Source organism: Prionailurus viverrinus, chromosome A3 (genome assembly GCF_022837055.1).
Source record: "Prionailurus viverrinus isolate Anna chromosome A3, UM_Priviv_1.0, whole genome shotgun sequence".
In the NCBI taxonomy this organism is placed as follows: domain Eukaryota; kingdom Metazoa; phylum Chordata; class Mammalia; order Carnivora; family Felidae; genus Prionailurus; species Prionailurus viverrinus.
Genome location: NC_062563.1, coordinates 22559997 through 22582005, shown reverse-complemented (window position 1 = coordinate 22582005; position 22009 = coordinate 22559997). Strand labels below are relative to the sequence as shown.

The following is a 22009-nucleotide window of genomic DNA, read 5'->3' as shown; positions in this document are numbered from 1 at the left end:
TGAGTGCTGGGACTATAGTTTGTTTTGCTTTTGTTTATGTATCTTCTAATTTCTCTACAATAAATGTGATTTTCTATAATTAATTATTTCCCGAAGTGATGATGATGATGATGACCTAACTGAAGTAACATTCAATTTGGTTTGGCAGTGCAGCGTCAAGGAGGATATTTGAACCTGGATCTCCATACTCTTGGCCATTATACTCTTCTGCTGGCTTCAGACTTCCATGGTAAGAACAGCCTGGGATGCTTAACAAAACTGTGCATCATCCTATTGAATCTGTATGGTTCATAAATCTTCAACAGTGATTCTTACCATTGGGAATTTTGATGGGATTATTGCCTAGATGTAGGATCTGAGGATCTGAAACCTCCTGAACATTTTCTTAACATATTAAGGGTCTGTCATTGATGCCAAATAACCTCACATATATATTAGTTACCCCACCTGGAATCTATCATCATTAATCCTTCCTGGAAAGTCATCCCTGACTGTGACCCCATACATGCTCAGTCAGGTGACTCTCTGTCCCCACTACCAGCATCCGAAAGTGTACAGATCTTCTTGACAAGTGTTTACTTAATTCAGGGACTGGTGCACGCTCGCCCCTGAATTGCGATAACCAAAAATGCAAAAATGCCTCCAATCATTGCCAAATGTCCCTTAAAGGGACAAAATTACTCCAAAATTAAGAACTACAAATTTGTGTCTCATATCAGTCTAACCATCCTCTCCTCCAGCCTCTCCACAGCTTCAGATTCCTAAACCTTGCTATTCAAAGTATAGTCCTTGGACTAGCAGCATTGGCGTTAAGGGAGCTTGCTAGAAAAGCAGAATATTAGGCCCAACCTCAGATCTACTGAATCAGGATCTGAGTTTTACCAGGATCAACAATCCCTGGTGATTCCTATGCACATTAAGTTTGAGAAGCACTACCAGGTCTCTAACTGACTTGGGGGTGACTATCACTTGGAACAGAGGTTAACAGTTCAACAAAATTTCTGGAGATGATCATTCCATGGTAAAGGGCAGGACCTAAGAATCTGTATTGTTATCATGTGGCTCAGGTAATTCTCATCCTTGGGCAAATTTGGTAATTGCTACTCTAAAATAAACATCAGATTTTGTCATTATCCACCTAAAATTAAAATCTCTTTAGTGACTCTCCACGGCCTACAGTAGTGATTCTCAACTCAACCTTAGGTGCTTACCTAGGAAGTATTTAGAAATCTGGATGCTAGGCTGTTCCCCAAACCCACTAAAAACTCTAGGGGAGGGACCTATCCACTGGCGAATTTTTCAAAGCTCCCCAGTTGCAGCCAATGTTAAGAACCACTGGGAATGATCAAGCCTGAGCTGCTTAACCTAGATTAGAAAACCCAACTGTGAAAGGCCCCTGCCTGCGTTCCTAGCCCTATTTTGTGTTGTATTTTTGCCTGTGCATACTACACTCCAACCTCACTGAACTACCTGTAATTCCCAAACCTATGGTACAGTGATGCCTCTGGGCCTTTCTACAGGTTGTGCTCTCTGAATGGCAGTTATTCATCCCTAAGGACTGAATTACCACTTAGCTCCTTCGCCTTTAGAGTAATTTTAGATTTCCTTCACACACCTGCCCAGACAGAGTAATTCATTCTCTTTTCTGTGCTAATACCATGCCTCTTTGTGTAGAGCTCTATTACTATACTTACTACATTATACAGCTGATTCTTGAACAACGTGGGTTTGAACTGTGCAGGTCCACTTAACAGGCAGATTTTTTTTCAATACAGAACAGTACTGTATTTTCCTTAACATTTTTTTTCTCTTATTGTAAGAATACGATCTATAACATATAAAACATACAAAATATGTGTTAATCAACCATTTGTTATTGGTAAGGTGGAATTCTGGTCAATAATTAAGTTTTTGGGGGAGTCAAAAATTATACACGGATCTTTAATGGCAGGGCATGAGGTGTGTGTGTGGAGATGTCAGTGTCCCTAACACCCACGTTGTTCAAAGATCAACTGTAGTAATGGGTTACAATTATTATATCTTGAGAATGAAAACTAAGGCTGGTTTAGTTTTATATCCCTAGCACCTAGCTAAGGGCCAGGAATATGGTAGGCAGCTAGTAACATTTTTGACTTAGTGAAAGTAGTATAAAAGAAGAAAAAAAAGAAGAAAATAAAAATGAGCAGGAATATTATTACTTTCTTTAAAAATCTGAATTAATATAATCTAACATTAAAATCTTAATTAGAAAAGAACTTTAAGCTGTTTCATCTGGAGAAATATGCATGAAGGCACTAAGAGAGAAATAAACCCTTTCCTTAATTCAGTAACATAATTTGGTCCACAAATTCATTCCAAGGAGTTGAAATAATCCTGTTTCTTTATGTGTCTAAGGCATTTTTTGAACTGAGGTAAAATTCACCTAACTTAAAAATTACATTTTTATTTTTTTTAAATAATCATTTTAAAGTGTATTTTAGTAAATTCACAATGTTATACAACCACCATCTAGATTAAGCTCTAAAATGATTTCCCTCCCCTCAAAAGAAACCCTGCTACAAACATTGGGGTACATGTGCCCCTATGAATCAGCACTTTCAACAATAGCCAAATTATGGAAAGAGCCTAAATGTCCATCAACTGATGAATGGATAAAGAAGATGTGGTTTATATATACAATGGAATACTACTTGGCAATGAGAAAGAATGAAATCATGCCATTTGCAGCAACGTGGATGGAACTGGAAGGTATTATGCTGAGTGAAATAAGTCAGTCAGAGAAGGACAGATATGAGTTTTCACTCATAAGTGGATCTTGAGAAACTTAACAGAAGACCACGGGGAAAGGGAAGGGGAAAAAAAAATGCAAACAAAGAGGGAGGGAGGCAAACCATAAAAGACTCTTAAATACAGAGAACAAACTGAGGGTTGATGGGGGTGGGTGGGGGGCAGGGGAAAATGGGTGATGGGCATTGCAGAGGGCACTTGTTAGGATGAGCACTGGGTGTTGTTATGTAAGCGATGAACCGTGGAAATCTACCCCCAAAACCAAGAGCACACTTTACACACTATATGCTAGATAATTTTACAATAAATTATATTAAAAAAAGGAATAAAAAAAAGAAACCCTATACTCAAGTAGTTAGTCACTCCCCATTTTCCTCCTAGCCCCTGAAAACCACCAGGAACATTAACTTTTAAGTTACACTAAGGTATTTAAAAGATATAAAGCAGGTATTTAAAAAGGTCTAGGTTCTAGATGGCTGTACAATTGTTTCTAGTCACACAGAAAAGAGTACAAATATAGTTTTTTTCAGTATCTCAAAAACTCCAATGTTTTATTAACCATTTTATGTACACTGATATCGTCTTGAAAACTAATAAAAACATGTCCAAAGCTTCTTATATAGTCACTGTACAAATGCTCGTGTATGTTTTCTACATTAATAATGAAGATAAAAATGACACAATAGTTACAGCTACATAAAAATATACACAAGGACTTAAGACACATTTGATATTATTTGGTTTACAACATGTGTAGATACTACACAAAAAATGAGGATATAATTTGCAGAAAAGTAAAATGTGACCAAAATCACTTTTCTTAAAATTTAAAAATAAAATTCCTGACAATAGCAATTACTAATTTACAGCCAAATCTTAGACTAAGTCAAATTAGCCAGGGTTAGACATAAGTTAAGTTAAACATTTTGTATTTAAAAAAATAAGTTTTTCAGTTTAAAAAACATACATTTCATAACATTTTCTCAAAATTAATTAAGAATGGTTTATCCATGTCCTTCCAGATTCTGGAAACACATTAGAAAAAGTGAATATTGAACAGCTGATTCTTTGGAAAGCTGCACCCAAGTACCCCTTTTATTAGGTTGTGACATCAGCTAAGAGGGCCTTTATTAGGTCTGGAAGGCAAGGAGCTGGAGCTCAGGTACGAATCTACTTATGCTCAAAGAGAGAAAGGCCATGAGAAGGGAGCTAGACAACCCAGGATAGTAGTGGGACTTGGATGTGGAGTTGCCATAGTGGGTCAGAGACAGGCTGGTGTATCATCCTTTGGCTCAGGTGCTATAGGAACCAATCCCTATTCAATATACATATGTATTTTTTAGAGTAATCTCTATGCCCGACATGGGGCTTGAACTCACAACCCTGAGATCAAGACTCACATGTTCTCCCAACTGAGCCAGCCATGTGCCCCCCTGCTCAATATTAAATGAGAACAGAAATATTTCAAAGTGTGCTTACCAAAAACACATTATGTACCTTCATATTACAAAGCATAGAAGGAGACATTTATTTTTAAAAAGTGAGCTAAAAAGTTATGAGGTATCTCCTTACTTCATCTTAAAACTAACCCAAGAAATAGACGTTTAAAAAATTCTTTAACTATTAAAATGTTTAAAAGGCACTTCAAATATTGCTTTCCAATCCAACTCAAATATACTGTCAATTAATTTTGGACATAAAAAAAGCGCATAATTTTGGTGCAATTTTTCTTGTAATTCAGTGATACTTTCCATCTACAGGGCTGAAAGTTTTGAGGGATAGAGCCCCAGCATTCTGCTACCTGAAAGTGCTTTTAGCGTAGAAACAGGAAGGGCGTTAATGATTTGCTCTCTCAGTGACAACATCCTGTAGTCGTTTAAGCAAAACATCATCATTTTCTTGACAGAGGCGTTTGGCAGGTGATTCTGCATCACCATCGATGGCTATTGCTCGCTTCTTGGTTCTCTGTTCACCCTGCCTTATCATATTGTTGATATCTTTCAAACTCTGCAAAAATAGAGGATATGTGTGAGTAAAAGGGGAAAAAAAGCAAAGAACTAAGCTAACTGCTTTTTCCTGCACTCAACCCAAAGCTGAACACTAGGGTAGAGATTATCTTTTGAATCTAGGCCAACCTAATAAGAGCGATTAGATCTAATCTTTTCATGGTTTTAAAAACTGGATTTACCTTACAGCAGTAGTACTCAAAGACACTGGACCAGATACAGAAATATCAAGGAGCTTACTAGAAATGCAAACTCTCAAGCCTCACCCTAACACCTACTGAATCAGACACTCTAGGGATGGAGTTCAGCAATCTATGTTTAATCAAGCCCTCCAGGTGATTCTGAGCAACTTGAAATTTGAAATCCTCTTCCTAGAGCAATGCTTTTTAAGCTTTAATGTGCTTACTAATCATCTGCAGATCTTGTTAAAATGCAGATTCAGATTCAGCAGGGCTGGCATGAGGCTTGAGATCAAGCATTTTTTAAGTTTACTTTTTAATTTTTTTTTTTAACAGAGAAAGAGAGAGATAGAGAGAGAGAGAGAGAGAGAGAGGGCGCACATGCACGTGTGAGCAGGGGAGGGGGTAGAGGGAGAGAATCTCAAGCAGGCTCCACACTGAGTGTGCTCCGTACTGAGGTGTGGGGCTCAATCCCAAGACCCTGGGATCATGACCTGAGCTGAAATCAAGAGTTGTTCAACTGACGGAGCCACCCAAGTGCCCCAAGATCCTGCATTTTTAATATGTTCCCAGGTGATGCTGATGTTGAAGGTCTATAAACTATATTGAGTAGAAAGGCCTTAGAGTAGTGGCTCCTGAAAGCTGTGGATCATAACTGTCTAGAGAACCTGACTGGCAGAGCTTTGGGATTCAGTAGGTCTACTGAACAGATCCGTGTTCAACAAGGTCCCCCAGGTGATTCCGGTCTATGGTTTTGAAATCATTGCCTTAGAAGTCAGGTGGTCCCATCTTTGATTTCATTTAAGAATCTCTTCTAAACATCCTTGTAGGAAATCGACTTCTATGAAGAGGAAATGCAAATCTGTGAGGTATTCTATCTCAAGTGAGGTTGACTTCTGGAGACATACTAAACATATTTGCTTGATAGCCCTTCAAGTATCTGAAAACATCAATCATATGACTGTCACATATTCATCCCTGTATGGGCGTTAAGATGAGGATAACCACAGAACTTTTTGCATAAATAAGAGAAGGCCTCTGTTTTTAGACTTTTCACTATTCCATCACCAAAGAAACTTCCACTTTGAAAGCTTTCCTTTAAAGTCAATATTCCTCGTGTCTGACCACCTGCCTTAACTGGTCCCTTCTCAAGATCGTATTTAAGCAGGGTGACACATTGGACTCTTGCAGTGAACTTCCCTAATATCACAACAATAGTGATGGATTAAGCTACTGAAGCAGTTGAATACACTGCTCTTAATCACAGGAAACTTGCCACAGTAACAGTTCATATTTTTAAAAAATTTTTTTAAATGTTTATTCATTTTTGAGAGAGAAAGAGACAGAGCGTGAGTGGGGGAGGAGCAGAGAGAGGGAGACACACAACTCGAACTCACGAACAGTGAGATCATGACCTGAGTATCCATAAACCTCATGTGTATATTACTATCACGGTATTTGTGATATTCTGACAAAACTACCTTCTATTCATCTATTTTCCTGCCTGGTTGTGGATTCAGATCAAGACAGGGAATGGATTTTCTTTTTTTTCAATTCACTGCAGCAATCCAACCCCTATATTAATTACAAAGAAATGCTTTATAAAGCCCTGCTGACATGAAGTGTAAAGAACAGTCTGAGTCAAAAGTGAAGACCAATATTGTGGGTTTACGTGTTTTAAAAAATTAAAAAATATTTATTTTTGAGAGAAAGAGAGAGAGATAGCGTGAGTGGGGGAAGGGCAGAGAGAGAGGGAGACACAGAATCCAAAGTAGGCTCCAGGCTCTGAGCTGTCAGCACAGAGGCTGATGTGGGGCTTGAACTCATGAACCAAGAGATCATGACATTTGCTGAAGTCAGACGCTCAACTGACTGAGCCACCCACGTGCCCCAATTCATATTTATTACTAGTAATTTTGCAGACAAAGAGCAAGATTAAAGATTATTAACTGGCAATATGAAATCCAATTTTTTTTTTTTTTTTTTTTTTTTTTTAATTTTTTTTTTCAATGTTTATTTATTTTTGGAACAGAGAGAGACAAAGCATGAACGGGGGAGGGGCAGAGAGACAGGGAGACACAGAATCGGAAACAGGCTCCAGGCTCTGAGCCATCAGCCCAGAGCCCGACACGGGGCTCGAACTCACGGACCGCGAGATCGTGACCTGGCTGAAGTCGGACGCTTAACCGACTGCGCCACCCAGGGGCCCCTGAAATCCAATTTTTAACACAAGTACATAGATTGTTGTAACACCTTACCTTAGAAGGGCTGCCATTGAACTTATATAGCAGAGCACTCCTTGGTGTAAGGCCTGATGCATTTTTGTGTGGGGAAACATAAATGGAGTGCTGCTGAGAAATGCGGCGTGGTGAGCCTGGTTGTTGCTTAATATGTGGAAAAGGAGAGAGTGGAGGAGCTTCCATCTGAAATAATCCAAAAGTAAATTTTTGTATGATAAAAGTTCTTTTTTGAATCCCACCACATTTTTATTCCTTTATTTTTTTTTTAATTTTTTTTTCAACGTTTATTTATTTTTGGGACAGAGAGAGACAGAGCATGAACGGGGGAGGGGCAGAGAGAGAGGGAGACACAGAATCAGAAACAGGCTCCAGGCTCTGAGCCATCAGCCCAGAGCCTGATGCAGGGCTCGAACTCCCGGACCGCGAGACCGTGACCTGGCTGAAGTCGGACGCTTAACCGACTGCGCCACCCAGGCGCCCCATCCTTTATTTTTTTTAAGTAGGCTCTGTGCCCAACATGGGGCTTGAACTCACAAACCCAAGATCAAGAGTTGCATGTTCTACCAACTGAGCTAGGTAGGTGCCCCCTTATTTTTATTCTTATTGGCATTTCTTATGTGTCAGCTACACCATAAGAATCTATTAATGGCTGAAAAAAAGCAAAGACATGGTCCATTACCCCTTGTTTTTCAAGAGTTACTAACAGATAAACTAAAATTTATTTTCCTGCATCTTTCAGGAAATACTGAAGAATTCTGAGACACCCAGAAGTGGTAATAAGCCGGGAGAATAGTATAGTATATAGGAATAAGCCAGAAAGGAGAGGCAAAGAGTAATCAGTATTCTAACACAATGATAATCTCTCTATATACATAACATACACCTCCTGCCCCATAACCAAAGCCATAGCAGAGAGAATAAAAGAGAGACAGAACTCTATGAGCCAGAAGGATGGGTCCACCATAAAACAAATTTGTTAGTGAAATGATTAAGACTTTATACTGAAATGCAAATTATTTAGAAATAGAATTAGGGAAGCAGGGTCTGCACTTTCCTTTAATATTCTCGACAATGTTTCCATTCTAGGAATAAATAGAGATGGTTCCTTAATTAATAATTTCATGATCTTCAACTGAAGCTAATAAAACTAGTTTCAATTGGCTCATGACAGACATATTCACGATAAGGAGAGGTGGAACTGATGGGAGTTGAATGAATAGTCATGGCCTCTGAGAATAGTCACAGACTGCATTCCTTGAAATGTAAAGGGAGACACAAAATACACATATATGGCTACTGGCTAGATGCAGTTTCACTTGGTTCCTCTTACAACTAAAGTCTGCTCTCCTGGGAACCAACCTCAGCTTATACACTGATGATGTTTTCACAGGCCTGCTAGTACTGCCAAATCTGCATTAAAATGTCTTAGTGTTGCCTCTACTAATGATTCAGACCTATTTATTTCCTTTTCTCTTTATCTTGAGAAAAACATTTATCTCATATATACATATTACAATAGAAATTAAAATTAAGAGAAAAAATTAGCAGAATTGTTTTCTTTTTTCCACATTCTCATCTAGTAGTTGCCCATATGTTAACGTAATTTCCAGCAACATAATCATAATACGGATAAAATTTCCCTGATTTCTTCTGGTCTGTGTTGTATGATAGTTTTAATCATTCTCTAATTAATTACTGGTATTTTTTTTTTCTCCTATAAAATGCATCAGTCACACTTTAACTCTGAAGCACTTATCTAGTAAAATTATAGTAATCTAACTATGACTATGAATATTCATATCATAGTAAAATATAAAACATACCACATGGTCCTGATTTGACAAGTCATATCTCAGTGCAAATGACTTCACTCTTCCTACATATATTGTATTATAAAATTTGATAAGATCACCTCTTTCCTCTTTCACTGGTCCACTAGAACAGTCAGGTGTTTTTGTAGCATCTTCCAATTCTGTTAAAAGATTCAGGGTTATGACAGATGTATTATAATACACAAAGTGGTGATCTGAATCACAACTCTATGATATAAAAACAAAATCAGAGGCGCCTGGGTGGCTCAGTCAAACATCTGACTCTTGATCTCAGCTCAGATCTTTTTTGTTTTTTTTAGTTCATTTATTTATTTAGAGAGACAGCAGAGCCTGATGTGAGGCTTGAACTTACAAACCATGAGATCATGACCTGAGCTGAAATCAAGAGTTCTATGCTTAACTGACTGAGCCACCCAGGTGATCCTCAGCTCAAGTCTGAATCTTAGGGTCGTGAGTTCAAGTCCTGCATTGGGCTCCATGCTGGATTTGGAACCAACTTAAGGGGAAAAAAAAGTAAACACAAATCTTTATATAAAGCAATTAATGTTTTTAGAAAATGTTTGAAACCCATCTATATTATGTATAAATTAAATTGGAAACTTGAGAAATACAAATACATGTACTTAGGCTAATACTCTTCTTTTTTTTTTTAATTTTTTAAATGTTTATTTTTGAGAGACAGCAAGAGACAGAGTGTGAGTGGGGGAGGGGCAGAGAGAGAGGGAGACAGAGTCCAAAGCAGGCTCCAGGTTCTGAGCCTGATGTGGGACTCAAACTCAAACCAGGAGATCATAACCTGAGCCAAAGTTGGAAGCTTAACCGACTGAACCATCCAGGCACCCCAAGGCTAATACTCTTTTCTCTAGATACTATTTCAGCAAGAATTTTTTCACAACGATACTTTTTAAGTTTATTGATTTATTCATTATGTATTGGTGGAGGGGGGCAGAGAGAGAGAGAGAGAGAGAGAGAGAGAGAGAGAGAGAGAATCCCAAGCAGGCCCCATGCTGTCAGCATAAAGCCCAACGCAGGGCCTGAACTCATGAGCCACAAGATCATGACCTGAGCTGAAATCAAGGGTCGGACGCTTAACTGGCTGAGCCACCCAGGCCCTTCTTCTCAAATTTTTTATGCACAGTCCCCTTTCCCTGTAACACCTACTACCATCCTAATAAATGCTATTCCAAGCCATATTGGCTTTGTATCAGCTGTTGTAGGTTATTCTCACTACATGGATCAGTCAAAATTATTTAAGGTCCTCCTTTGATTAGAAATTTCTGGACACAGAGACTATACACAGTCTTCAGATTTGTGTGTCATTCCAATTCTAGTCATTAATATTTATATAAAGTAATGGGCTCTATTTATTTTGAAGGAACCAAACATTTAAAACTCTCTGGGACCTTGGTGGGATGCCTGGCTGGCTCAGTCAGCAGAGCATGTAACTCTTAATCTGGTAGTTGTGAGTTTAAGCCCTATGTTGGGTGTGGAACCTACTTAAAAAAACAAAAAACAAAGAAACAGTGATATTTTGGCAGTTTCTTGTGAACTCTAAAAGGCATGACCATAATATAAAAACAAGTAAAACTGTGCTCTATTTATATCTTCATTGTCTATCTGGTGATTTTAAGATGGGCATAATGTGAAATAAAGTTACCTGATTTTCAATATGCAGTTACCAATATTATATATCTCATATGAAAACAGAATTTTTGTCTCATGAGAGAATTTGCTTTTACTGTTTTCCTTTAATGTGACCTACTCAACATTTCAAGTATTTTGTTTTTATTATGTTTAATCTCTACACCCAACATGGGGCTTGAACTCACGACCCTGAGGTCAAAAGTCACACACTCTTACGACGGAGCCAGCCAGGCACCCCAACAACATTTAAAGTATTGCAAATAAGGAATATGGCCTTAGACAAATTAGCGTGAAAAAGAAAAAGAAAAAAAATTTTAAAGAGAAATATTCATTAATAAAAAACCATAAATTTTATACTGCTTAAAAAATGATAGGGGTGCATGGGTGGCTCAGTTGGTCGACTGTCTGACTCCAGGTTTCCACTCAGGTCATGATCTCATGATTCATGGAATTAAACCGTGCATTGGGCTCTTACTGACAGCATGGAGCCTACTTGGGATTCTTTCTCTGTCCCTCCCCCACTCATGCTCGCTGTCTCAAAAAAAAAAAAAACTTAAAAAAAAACTTAAATAGGTAACAGCTGTTACTTACTGAGGTCTTACTATAAGCAGGTCTTGTGTTAAACATCATACTTACGTCATTCTTTGTAATCCTTAAAACAAGTCTCTGAGGAAGTACTGTAAACTTGTCAGTGTACCATTATACACTTGAGTATTATATTTGTTACTGAGATTAAGCTGTAATCTGGGTCTCTCAAGTGTTCTAGTCAATAATGCCAGTCTAGGGTGGTCTGCTGACATAATGGTGAAGAATTGGTATTTTGATCAGGAAGCTCATTCCCAACAGGTAGCTATTATAAGAGTTTCTGTTAGGTTTATCTTAATCAAAGGCCAATGCTTTGCTAATTAACATACTCAATGTAAGAAATGGGTTTTTATTCATTAAAAAAGGGGGGGGTGGGCACGCCTGGATGACTCAGTCGATTGAGTCTGACTTTGGCTCAGGTCACAATCTCATGGTTCGTGAGTTTGAGCCCCACAATGGGCTCTGTGCTGACAGCTCAGAGCTTGGAGCCTGCTTCGGATTCTGTGTCTCCCTCTCTCTCTGCCCCTACCCCACTTGTGCTCTTTCTCTCTTAAACATTAAAAAAAAAATTCAAGGGGCGCCTGGGGGGCTCAGTTGGTTAAGCGGCCAACTTTGGCTCAGGTCATGATCTCACCATTTGTGAGCCGGAGCCCTGCATCAGGCTGTGTGCGGACAGCTTGGAGCCTGGAGGCTGCTTCGGATTCTGTGTCTCCCTCTCTCTTGGCCCCTCCCCTGCTCACACTCTGTCTCTCTCTTTCTCAAAAATAAACAAACATTAAAAAGCAATTTAAAAATTTAAGAATCTGGTTTTTATTGATGAAAATAGTGACTGTTATGAAAGCCTAATGCTTAAAGTTGGTGCATGTTGGGGAAATTAGAAGTACTTAAATAGACTGGTTAACATATTTGAGACACTGTCCACAATATCATGATACAGATGAGTGATTCACTGAAGTCTGTGGAGCTCTACTATGGATGATAATGAAGACCAGCCCTGAACTCTGATGCATGTCATTTGCTTGATCCTGGCTTTAAGGCTAACAGAGTCCTGAATCTGGAATCTTGGCACCTGCTTCAAGTGAACCTTTAATGTGTGAGGTGGCGGTTGGACAGCTGGGTGTTTGGACAATCTATATAAGATGCATAAACTATGTGTGCTTCTAAATAGTAATCATTTTATACCTAATTAAGAATTTTATAGAACCAGAATTGTTCTTCACTATGTGGTGTTCTTTGTTATGTTTAAGTCATAGCAACCAACCATAGCTGGAGAAACTTTAACATACCTTATCTGAACATAAACTTGCCTGACTGTATCCTCCACTGTAACTTTTTCCTTTTTGGTGCCAGAATTCCTGAGTCCATTATCACTGGATACTTGTGCAGCTCTGTGCCATCACCATTGGATAAAATCTTAAAAATGGTTGTTTGCTTGCTAATAAATATCTAGTTAATAAATGTATATACAACAGAAGTTGATTTGAAACCTTTAGGTTGTAGAGAGTAGCTAACCTTCATTGACCTCAAATTTCATTTGCAGATACTGTATCTATTGAACTTCACTACTCCTTGTATGCCAGATACTTGCTAGTAGTTACTTTGTTTCTCATGAGAACATTATTTTCCAGCTAACCTCTGGTGCCTATTTGTCTCTACCCCCACCCCACATGCCTGGTTTTGTATGGACAGAAAAACTACCTGGGACAGATGAGCAACATGTGTTACAAAAATAGAAAGGCTGTGTGTGTGTGTGTGTGTGTGTGTGTGTGTGTGTGTGTATTTTATACACACGTTTGTAGTTGATGTATATGTATGTATATATAATATATATGCATTTTTTCAGTTTTACTGTCTAATACACTTCCATTGCCTTGAAAAGGCTCAGGAATAATATATCTATGTAAAAAGAATTGAGCTTGGCTTATGTATCCTTAAATAGGGCAGATTCTAGGGCATTGTTATTAAAAATATTTTTGGTGAGTAAGATCTTAAAAGTTCAGATCCCAAAAAACACCATAATGATCACGGATATCTACGTGATTAAAAAAAGAGTCCTTGACTCTGGCAATTTTCTCTAAGAATTTATCCTAAGGATATGGATCAAAGATTAAGCTACAGTGATGTTCCTCACAAAGCTATGTATAATGGTTAATAATCTAAATGTCCCACACTGTAGAATACATCACAGTACATGTGTTACACATGTACACATTAAGTAATGGGAAGATGAGACAAGGAAAAGATGGGCAGAAGAAGCATTTTTACAGCTTATCAACATAGGAATAATTACCTTGACAATATGAATAATTGATTTTCCTTTCTTTGAAAAAAATTTCCTAGTGCCTCAAGTCTTACATATCATGATGGTTAACAACAGGATGGCAGCTTTGTTGGTGGTGGAAGAATACTTATATACTTATTAATGAACAAGACATTTCCTTAATTGTCACCCCGGGCAGATCACTGACAGCTACCTTACTTCCCCTGTAATTCAGATTTATTTTTAAAATTTATTAAGAGCCTTTTATGTGTTTTATTAATGTTGTAAGTATACTACAAAACTTCTTTAAAACAAAAAAAAATTTTTAATGTTTATTCATTTTTGAAAGACAGAGAGAGACAGAGCACAAGTAGGGGTGGGGCGGAGAGAGAGGGGGACGCAGAATCTGAAGCAGGCTCCAGGCTCTGAGCTGTCAGCACAGAGCCCGACACGGGGCTCGAACTCATGAACGGTGAGATCATGACCTGAGCCAAAGCCGGACACTCAACTGGCTGAGCCACTCGTGCGCCCCACAAAACTTCTTCTAAAGCACAATTAATAGGGGAAAAATGGTTTCAATTCACAACCTCTTTGGGTGGAGGCATCTGACTCATACTTATCTCAAACTTGTTTCTTCCCAAATGCTTTCACATATGCATTATCCATTCTACTTACATCACTAACTCCATGCTGCCTGACATCCACTGCATTATGTGCAATGTAATCAAAGGTATATTACATATAGAATATTAAATTGGGCAACTTACCATAATCTGTCATTTCAAAATCACCATTTATGTTTTTATTGTATGCCACAACTTCTTTTGGAATACTTTTCAACAGTACACTTCTATAGACCTACAGGTTAGAGTGGAAAAAGACTGCTAAGTCATAAAGATGCACAGTTTAAGCAAAACCAAAATAAGAACAGAATATCATGCCAGTTAAAAGGTATTTGTCTGTATTGGTGATAATCGAGGGCAAAATGTTACTAGGCTGGTAAATATAGATTATAGCAACCATCTTAGTAGAGGGGATATGGAAACAGAGCCTACCACCTAATACTGCCACTGTAGTTTACAAAAACTAAACACTGATGAGCAGGTTTTGCCAAATAAAAGCAACTTCAAATATCTGAGCTTGTTCTTCCTTTTAATTCCTTGCATAAGAATCATTTGATCTCATTAAGGCTTGTTTTCCTACTCCCATCCCATTCCCATCTCCTTTCAGATGGTCACATGAAAATCTGTTTCCCTTCCTTCTTCTAAATTCTTTCCTACCTCCAAGACAGCTGAAAGGCATAATCCATTTCCCCTCATCCTATGGGTGGTAGGTATGAGAGGATATGTAGGAAGCTATGGCTCGGTCCACTTTGGACCCACACTAACTTCACCTTAATGATCTTTAGGGATAATCTGGACCTTTCTAGAATCTGTTCCTGAAGGATTTTTCTGAAGAGGTCCAGACACTCTTAGCCTATCAAAGGATATAACAAATGCTTGTACTTGGCTCTTCCATGTATTTTAGAGCTAAAAGAAGTGAAACTCTATGTGGGGCTCTCTTAGAAGGGGGTGTGACTACCAGTACTTAAGCATGGGATATCTGAGTAGCTACATCACATCACATCTCTTTTCCTAAGATGGCAGATCACCAAGGATAGAAAAGAGGTCATTATGCTCCCTAGAGCTCAGCAACTAAGCTCCTGAGTGGTCAAAACCTTAAGGTAGCCCAACTTTATGTTCTTCAGCTGTAATAATAACAATATGGAACTAATAGTCATTAAATACTTACTATGTGTCCGGCCACTAGGCTAGCATTTTATATTTCCATGACTGAAAGGTTTTATAGGATTTTTACCATGGCTATTATAAAATGACATTATCAAATATGCTTAGTATCTATTTAAAGATTCAAACATTAAGATTCTTAGTAGGTGGCAAATGAAGCTAGACTTGAGCTAATAAATCCTCAAATTTCACGGGATTTTAAACATCATTTGAGAATCAAGTCCCACACAATTAGAGAATATTATTATTATTATTAAAATTTATTTTTTTGGTAATCTCTACACCCAACATGGGACTCAAACTCATGACCCCTGAGATCAAGAGTCACGTGCTCTTCTGAGCCAGCCAGGCATTATTATAGATGATTTTCATTAGATTATTTATTTTAAAGTTTACTTATTTTGAGAGAGAGAGTGCGTGTGCAAGTGGGGAATGGGCAGAGGGTAAGAAAGAGAAAAAGGCAGAGAGAGAAAATCCGAAGCAGGCTCTGCACTGTCAGTGCAAAGCCAGATGCGGGGCTCCCACAACCCTGGGATCATGACCTGAGGTGAAATCAACAATTGGACACTCAACCAACTGAGCCATCCAGGCACCCCTAGATTTTTCATTAAAGTAGGCTCCATATATTACGTGGGGCTTGAAATTCACCACCCTGAGATCAAGAATCTTATGCTCTATAGATTGAGCCACCCAGGTACTTCCCTTCATTAGATTTTTTGTGAAAAATGTCCCCAGTCAACAAATGAACAAATAAATGGAATAGGAAAACACATGACAAATATATGCAAATATATCGAAGAGTATATAAACAGCCAATTTCCTGGCTTTTACTGAAATTTTCTTTAGAGTTTAATGATATCCACTAAACCAAAAAATCTAAAGTACAGTAAAACTATAAAAGAAGTTTACCTTTTCTATGACTTGTCAACAGAGAACTAGTACAAATCTACTTTTGGATGGGAGGAAAAATGTTACTCACATGACTGTTTGCCTGGGGCTGATTCCTGTAACTTTTCATTATTTCTTGAAAAGTTCTTTCTTCTTTTGTTACCTAAGGAAAAGTAAATTCTGCATTTATCAGTTGCTCTTAAAAGAAAAATGGCTCTGAACAAAAGCTTCAATTATAGGTTGGCAGTGAGAGCAGTCCTGCAGAAAGTCATTAACCCCAGGCCAGTCCATGACTAAAAACCACTACCATTTATGATTTTTACTACCTTTAAAGTTCAAGCTTTGTGGCCTGTGGGGACTCAGCTAATAGCTTCATTAATCAAAAGCACTGAGATCGCTATGGTATAACTTTACTGAAAATACATTTCTTTTTATAAAAAGAATGATACCAGAAAACTCCGATCTGCTGCATCACCTGCAGTCTCTGATTTTACTGACTTTTAAAGTACCCTCTTAAAAGTAAAGTAGCCACTTACTAAAGGATAAAAAATGTCTTATGGTGATTCACAAGAAAACTGAACAATTATTACAGGATTAGGTTTTTAATATTTTAGGACAGACTATATGGTTTCTAATACTTAGACAGAAAAGTTATGGTGGAAGGAAGGAAAGGAAGGAAATGAATTGGTGATCCATAACAGTATCCCTTCCAGTCTATTTGTTATTATAAAATTTACTTAAATTACCCCTTCTCTCTGCTTTACTGTCCGTTAGCACTAAACCTGTTCTTCCATAATGATGAGCTAAAAATGGCAAAGCCTGAACTCTGAGAGTTCCATGGAAAACACAAAATACTAGGTAATAACATTTATTAATCTCTATTTTGTATAGAGATCTTAAAGGCATTGTGAGAGAGTAGTCAAAAGGAGTTTGAAAACATGTCCTCTGCCTCAAAAAGCTTAAGAATTAGGTCTTAACTATGTACATCTGCTAGTACTGCCAGTGTGGTCAATATGGTTCAGACCAAAGTTATAGATGATTGTTTCAGGTATATCAGAATTTTAAAAAGCAAGTAAGATACACTATTTTATGAATGAAAGCATGTTGTAGCACCTAGAAAGTAAAATGCTTTTCTGAGGTGGTGCAAAAAATCACTGGAAAGCAGTATATTAGAGAAGCTATTTTATGAAGTATGAGTTCATTAAATTATGAAATAAGAAATCCTAGGGTGCCATTTGTTAATTGTATAACTGACCAAGTTACTTTCAGCTCTGGGCCTCAATTACTAACCTACAACATAATGATCATTTTATTGTAAAGTATTAGATGAGAGGGGTCACAGCGATGGCGGTAAAAATGATGTTCACATTAACAGTATGGAGAACCATTTATACAAATGGTCTCTAAGACCTTTTCCAATTTCTTTACAACCAATGTATTCTTATGATGTGGGAAAGCTGATTATTACAAAATGAAATGGAGAGTCCAGAGAATAGATGCAGTAGCTGGAATTTACTACTTAACAATAGTGGGCATTTGAACAAACTAACAATTAAGTGCAAAAGATTTTCACTTTGTGCTTCAAAAATGGGTAACTAGGGCAAAGAGCTTCCCCCAACTTGTACATTACCTTTGCCATGATGTAAAAGGCACAAAGAAGCAGCTGATCCAAATGTCGGTCTTTCATTAGATCAGGGCAATGAACTAAAGTGAATTCAAAACATGTCCATATCTTCCTTCGTAACTCATTTGAAACATCCAGTTTTAAACATAAATCTCGTAATCGTACACTTGCTAAATGATAGACCTAAGATGGAAGGTAGCACATTGATGCAAAAAAAACCAGTAAATAATTCTTCGAATTTATGTCTTACCATGAACATGGGCTTTCAGGCCAAGATTAACAAATACCTAGGCTGTTGATAAATGTATGTAAAATTACATAAAATTTCTGTTCTATAGTACTAGTTCACTGGCAGAAGACTTCAATTCTCTTCAGAAGACTGTCTTAAAAACTCTGTTGGAAAAGATGTCCTCTATCCTGTCATCTATGTAAAGTTAAGAAACACTAAAATGCAAGATTTACTTGCATCATGATCATTATGAATACATAATTTTTCAAGTGTTCAGAAATCCCCCATACCTTTTTTTGTTCAGAAAAGATTACTAGGAAGTCTAAAATGTCAGATAATAGGGGTGCCTGGTTGACTCAGTTGGTGGAGTGTGACTCTTGATCTCGGGGTTGGGGGTTCTAGCCCCATGCTGGGTGGAGAGATTACTTGAAAGTAAAATCTTTAAAAATTTTTGAAAAAAAGTCAGATAATAAAGAACTAAAATGTTTGATTTCAAGAATGAGTCAGAAAGCAAAACCATTTAAAAAACCTCCCCTATATTCTACACTGTTTTTATGAGCACATAAATGGAATATTAAAGTAAATGAGATACAAGGTTTTTTGTTTTTGTTGTTTCTAAGTACATCAGAGTAAATTTAGTTCAATGCCCTAAACCTTTCATATACAACTTTTATACGAATTGATAACTAATGCAAATGACCTGAAGGTCCTGCAAGATTCTAAAATGGCTTCCAATCATCCAGGAAGCATTATGTTTTACTGTTTTAAAAACTGGTGACCCTGCTGTGGTATTCCTAAATCACACTATTCTGTTTGAACTAAGTCTTCAAATTTAAATGTTCAGGGAAAAAGAGTCAGGCATCCCTTACAGCAAATTATCTTTGGGGACGCCTGGGTGGCTCAGTTGGTTGAGCATCTGATTCTTTTTTTTTTTTTTATTTAAAAAAAAAAATTTTTTTTTTTTTTAACATTTATTGATTTTTGAGACAGAGAGAGACAGAGCATGAACGTGGGAGGGTCAGAGAGAGGGAGACACAGAATCTGAAACAGGCTCCAGGCTCTGAGCTGTCAGCACAGAGCCTGATGCGGGGCTCGAACCCACGGACCGTGAGATCATGACCTGAGCCGAAGTCGGCCGCTTAACCGACTGAGCCACCCAGGCGCCCCAAGCATCTGATTCTTGATTTTGGCTCAGGTCATGATCCCAGGGTCCTGAGTTTAAGCCCAGTGTCAGGCTCTGTGCTGGGCATGAAGCCTGCTTAAGATTCTCTCTCTCCCTCTGCCCCCTCCCCCGCTCTCCCTCAAAATTAAAAAAAAAAAAAAGTATCTTTGGCAGGAAAATAATCCACAAATAAGAGTTTAAAAACAAATCATAAGCTATCCAATACACTAATCTGATAGAAAGTCAAATGGTAGACTCCAAAGCCACAAGTGATACATTTTATAGCAAATTCATTTTTTCTGCATCCTATCCCCTTGTTTCTAGTCCATCTGGCCAAAAGATAAACAGAATCCATTTGGGTCAGTGCAGTGGGAAAGATGCCAGAACTTTACATTTGTCACAGAAAATAAAAGATAATGGCCCTAGTTAAAAAGATTAAAAATAATAAGTCATTAAGTAATATTTGTTAAGTATCTTTTACAGAGTTGATCCAATCCCTTAAAGAAACACATACTCTGGAAGTCTGATTCTGACAAAAAAATTCAGAGTACATTCTATTCAGTCCTGGAACACCAGCACCACGCTGAATTCAGCATAGATAATAGCTGCAACTTACTCAAGGAATGGTTATTTTGAATTCACTATAGATACAGACTGAAACAGGCTCCAGGCTCTGAGCGGTCAGCACAGAGCCTGACGTGGGGCTCGAACTCACGGACCGCGCGAGATCGTGACCTGAGCCGAAGTCGGACACTCAACCGACTGAGCCACCCAGGCGCCCCACGGACACATATGTTCTTTATACAGACATCCTGTTCTCTTTTAGGATAGAGTTTTTCTAGTTTCTAATCTATGTCAAACAGGTTATAATTAAATGGAAAGAAGGATGCCTGAGTGGTTCAGTGGTTCAGTCAGTTAAGTGTTTGATTCTTGATTTTGGCTCTGGTCATGATCCTGGGGTTGTGAGACTGAGCCCTGCATTGGGCTCCTCGATGAGCATGGAGCCTGCTTGGGACTGTCTCTCTCTCCCTCTGCCCCTCTCCCCAGCTTGCACTCTCTCTGTCTGTCTGGTCCCTCTCTCAAATAGATAAATAAATGGAAAGAAAAAAACCCAAGATTCTGAAATAAATGCAGAATTAAAAATTCAGAACTAGGGGCGCCTGGGTAGCTCAGTAGGTTATGTGTCCGACTTGATTTTTGCTCAGGACATCATCTCACAATTTGTGGGACTGAGCCCCACATCGGGCTGTGCACTGACAACACAGAGCCTACTTGGGATTCTCTCTCTCTCCCTTCCTCTGTCCCTCTCCTGCTCGTGCTCCCTCACTCTCTAAATAAATAAATAAACTTTAAAAACAAAAACAAAAAACAGGCCTTACATAGGCACAAGGTGGAGGCAGTAGTCATGGAGGCAGAGTAGAGGAGGCAGTGGGAAGTGGAGAAAATGGCAAGTCTCTCAAGAATTATGATTAAAAAGACTAGAGGAAATAAATTTAAATTTGCATCAAAAGTAATTTGGAAAGATAATTTCTTAAAATTTTTAAGTCTTGGGGCGCCTGGGTGGCGCAGTCGGTTAAGCGTCCGACTTCAGCCAGGTCACGATCTCGCGCGGTCCGTGAGTTCGAGCCCCGCGTCAGGCTCTGGGCTGATGGCTCAGAGCCTGGAGCCTGTTTCCGATTCTGTGTCTCCCTCTCTCTGCCCCTCCCCCGTTCATGCTCTGTCTCTCTCTGTCCCAAAAGTAAAGAAACGTTGAAAAAAAAAAAAAAATTAAAAAAAAAAATTTTTAAGTCTTAAACCCTAATCACAATGCTAAGACAAAAAACAGTGCTTTCTTTTTCCTTTACAATTTTTTTTAACGTTTATTTATTTCTGAGAGAGAGAGTGTGAGTGGAGTAGGGGCAGAGAGAGAAGGAGATAGAATCTGAAACAGGCTCCAGGCTTTGAGCTGTCAGCACAGAGCCCGATGAGGGCTCGAAATCAGGAGGCTTGAGATCATGACCTGAGCTGAAGTTGGAAGCTCAACCAACTGAGCCACCCAGGCGCCCCTCCTTTATAATTCTTGAGAATGGGCTAGCCAGCCATGTAGTTATGGAGTAGACTACAGAGGTACTTTCAGTTCTGGGATTTATTTTAGAGAAGAATCATGTTTGGTTATAAAAATCTAATTAACTTACCTGTCTTATCAGAAGTTGACAGTGCTTGTAAAAATGGGTAGGGCAAATTGAAATTATTTCTATGTTAAATCTTTCAGTCCTTTTTCATTAATACTACAGTAATGCATGTATTATAATGGAAATTGGTCAAATCTTAATTTAAAAGGTAACACAGTAAGGGGTGCCTGGGTGGCTCAGTCCATAGAGCATGTGACTTTTAATCTCAAGGTCATGAGTTTGAGCCCCACTTTGGGAACAGAATTTACTTAAAAAAATAAATAAAAGGTAACACATTGGATTTATGATAAAAACTGTGTAGCCACCCAGTATTCCACCAATTTTTATAACAATTCTTCAATAATTTAAGCTTATCTGTAAGATCCAAGAAGCACCTGTCCCACAATGAACTCTAATCTACAGCAACCTAACACAATGTAGTTCCACTAAATTTCAGAGGATGGCCAACTGCTCAAAGTGATATAAGAACATAAGGTGGTAGGATATATAAGTTATATCATGAAATGGAGTCACACCATATAAGCCTGAGTCAAACACAGTTCACCAAAATCATAATGTTTTCTTAGGAGGTCAAATATGTTTCTTTTAAAAGGGTAAGTGTATATTACCTGATGT

The 22009-nt window shown here is 38.2% G+C and overlaps 1 protein-coding gene across 4 annotated transcripts in view; it reads right to left on the bottom strand.

Annotated features, from left to right (window-relative positions):
* Positions 1–3304: 3304 nt before the first annotated feature.
* RBL1 (RB transcriptional corepressor like 1) overlaps positions 3305–22009 on the bottom strand; it is a 61209-nt gene continuing 42504 nt past the window's right edge. For 3 of the 4 annotated variants that reach the window (XM_047852235.1, XM_047852236.1, XM_047852237.1), the window contains 6 exons: positions 17839–18015; positions 16300–16371; positions 14301–14391; positions 9036–9184; positions 7231–7395; positions 3305–4794 (listed from right to left, as the gene is read on the bottom strand). In XM_047852235.1, coding sequence (XP_047708191.1) covers positions 4624–4794; positions 7231–7395; positions 9036–9184; positions 14301–14391; positions 16300–16371; positions 17839–18015 — 825 coding nt within the window. In that variant the 3' untranslated portion in view covers positions 3305–4623. The remainder of the gene's footprint in view (positions 4795–7230; positions 7396–9035; positions 9185–14300; positions 14392–16299; positions 16372–17838; positions 18016–22009) is intronic. The other variant, XR_007150812.1, reaches the window with a different exon arrangement.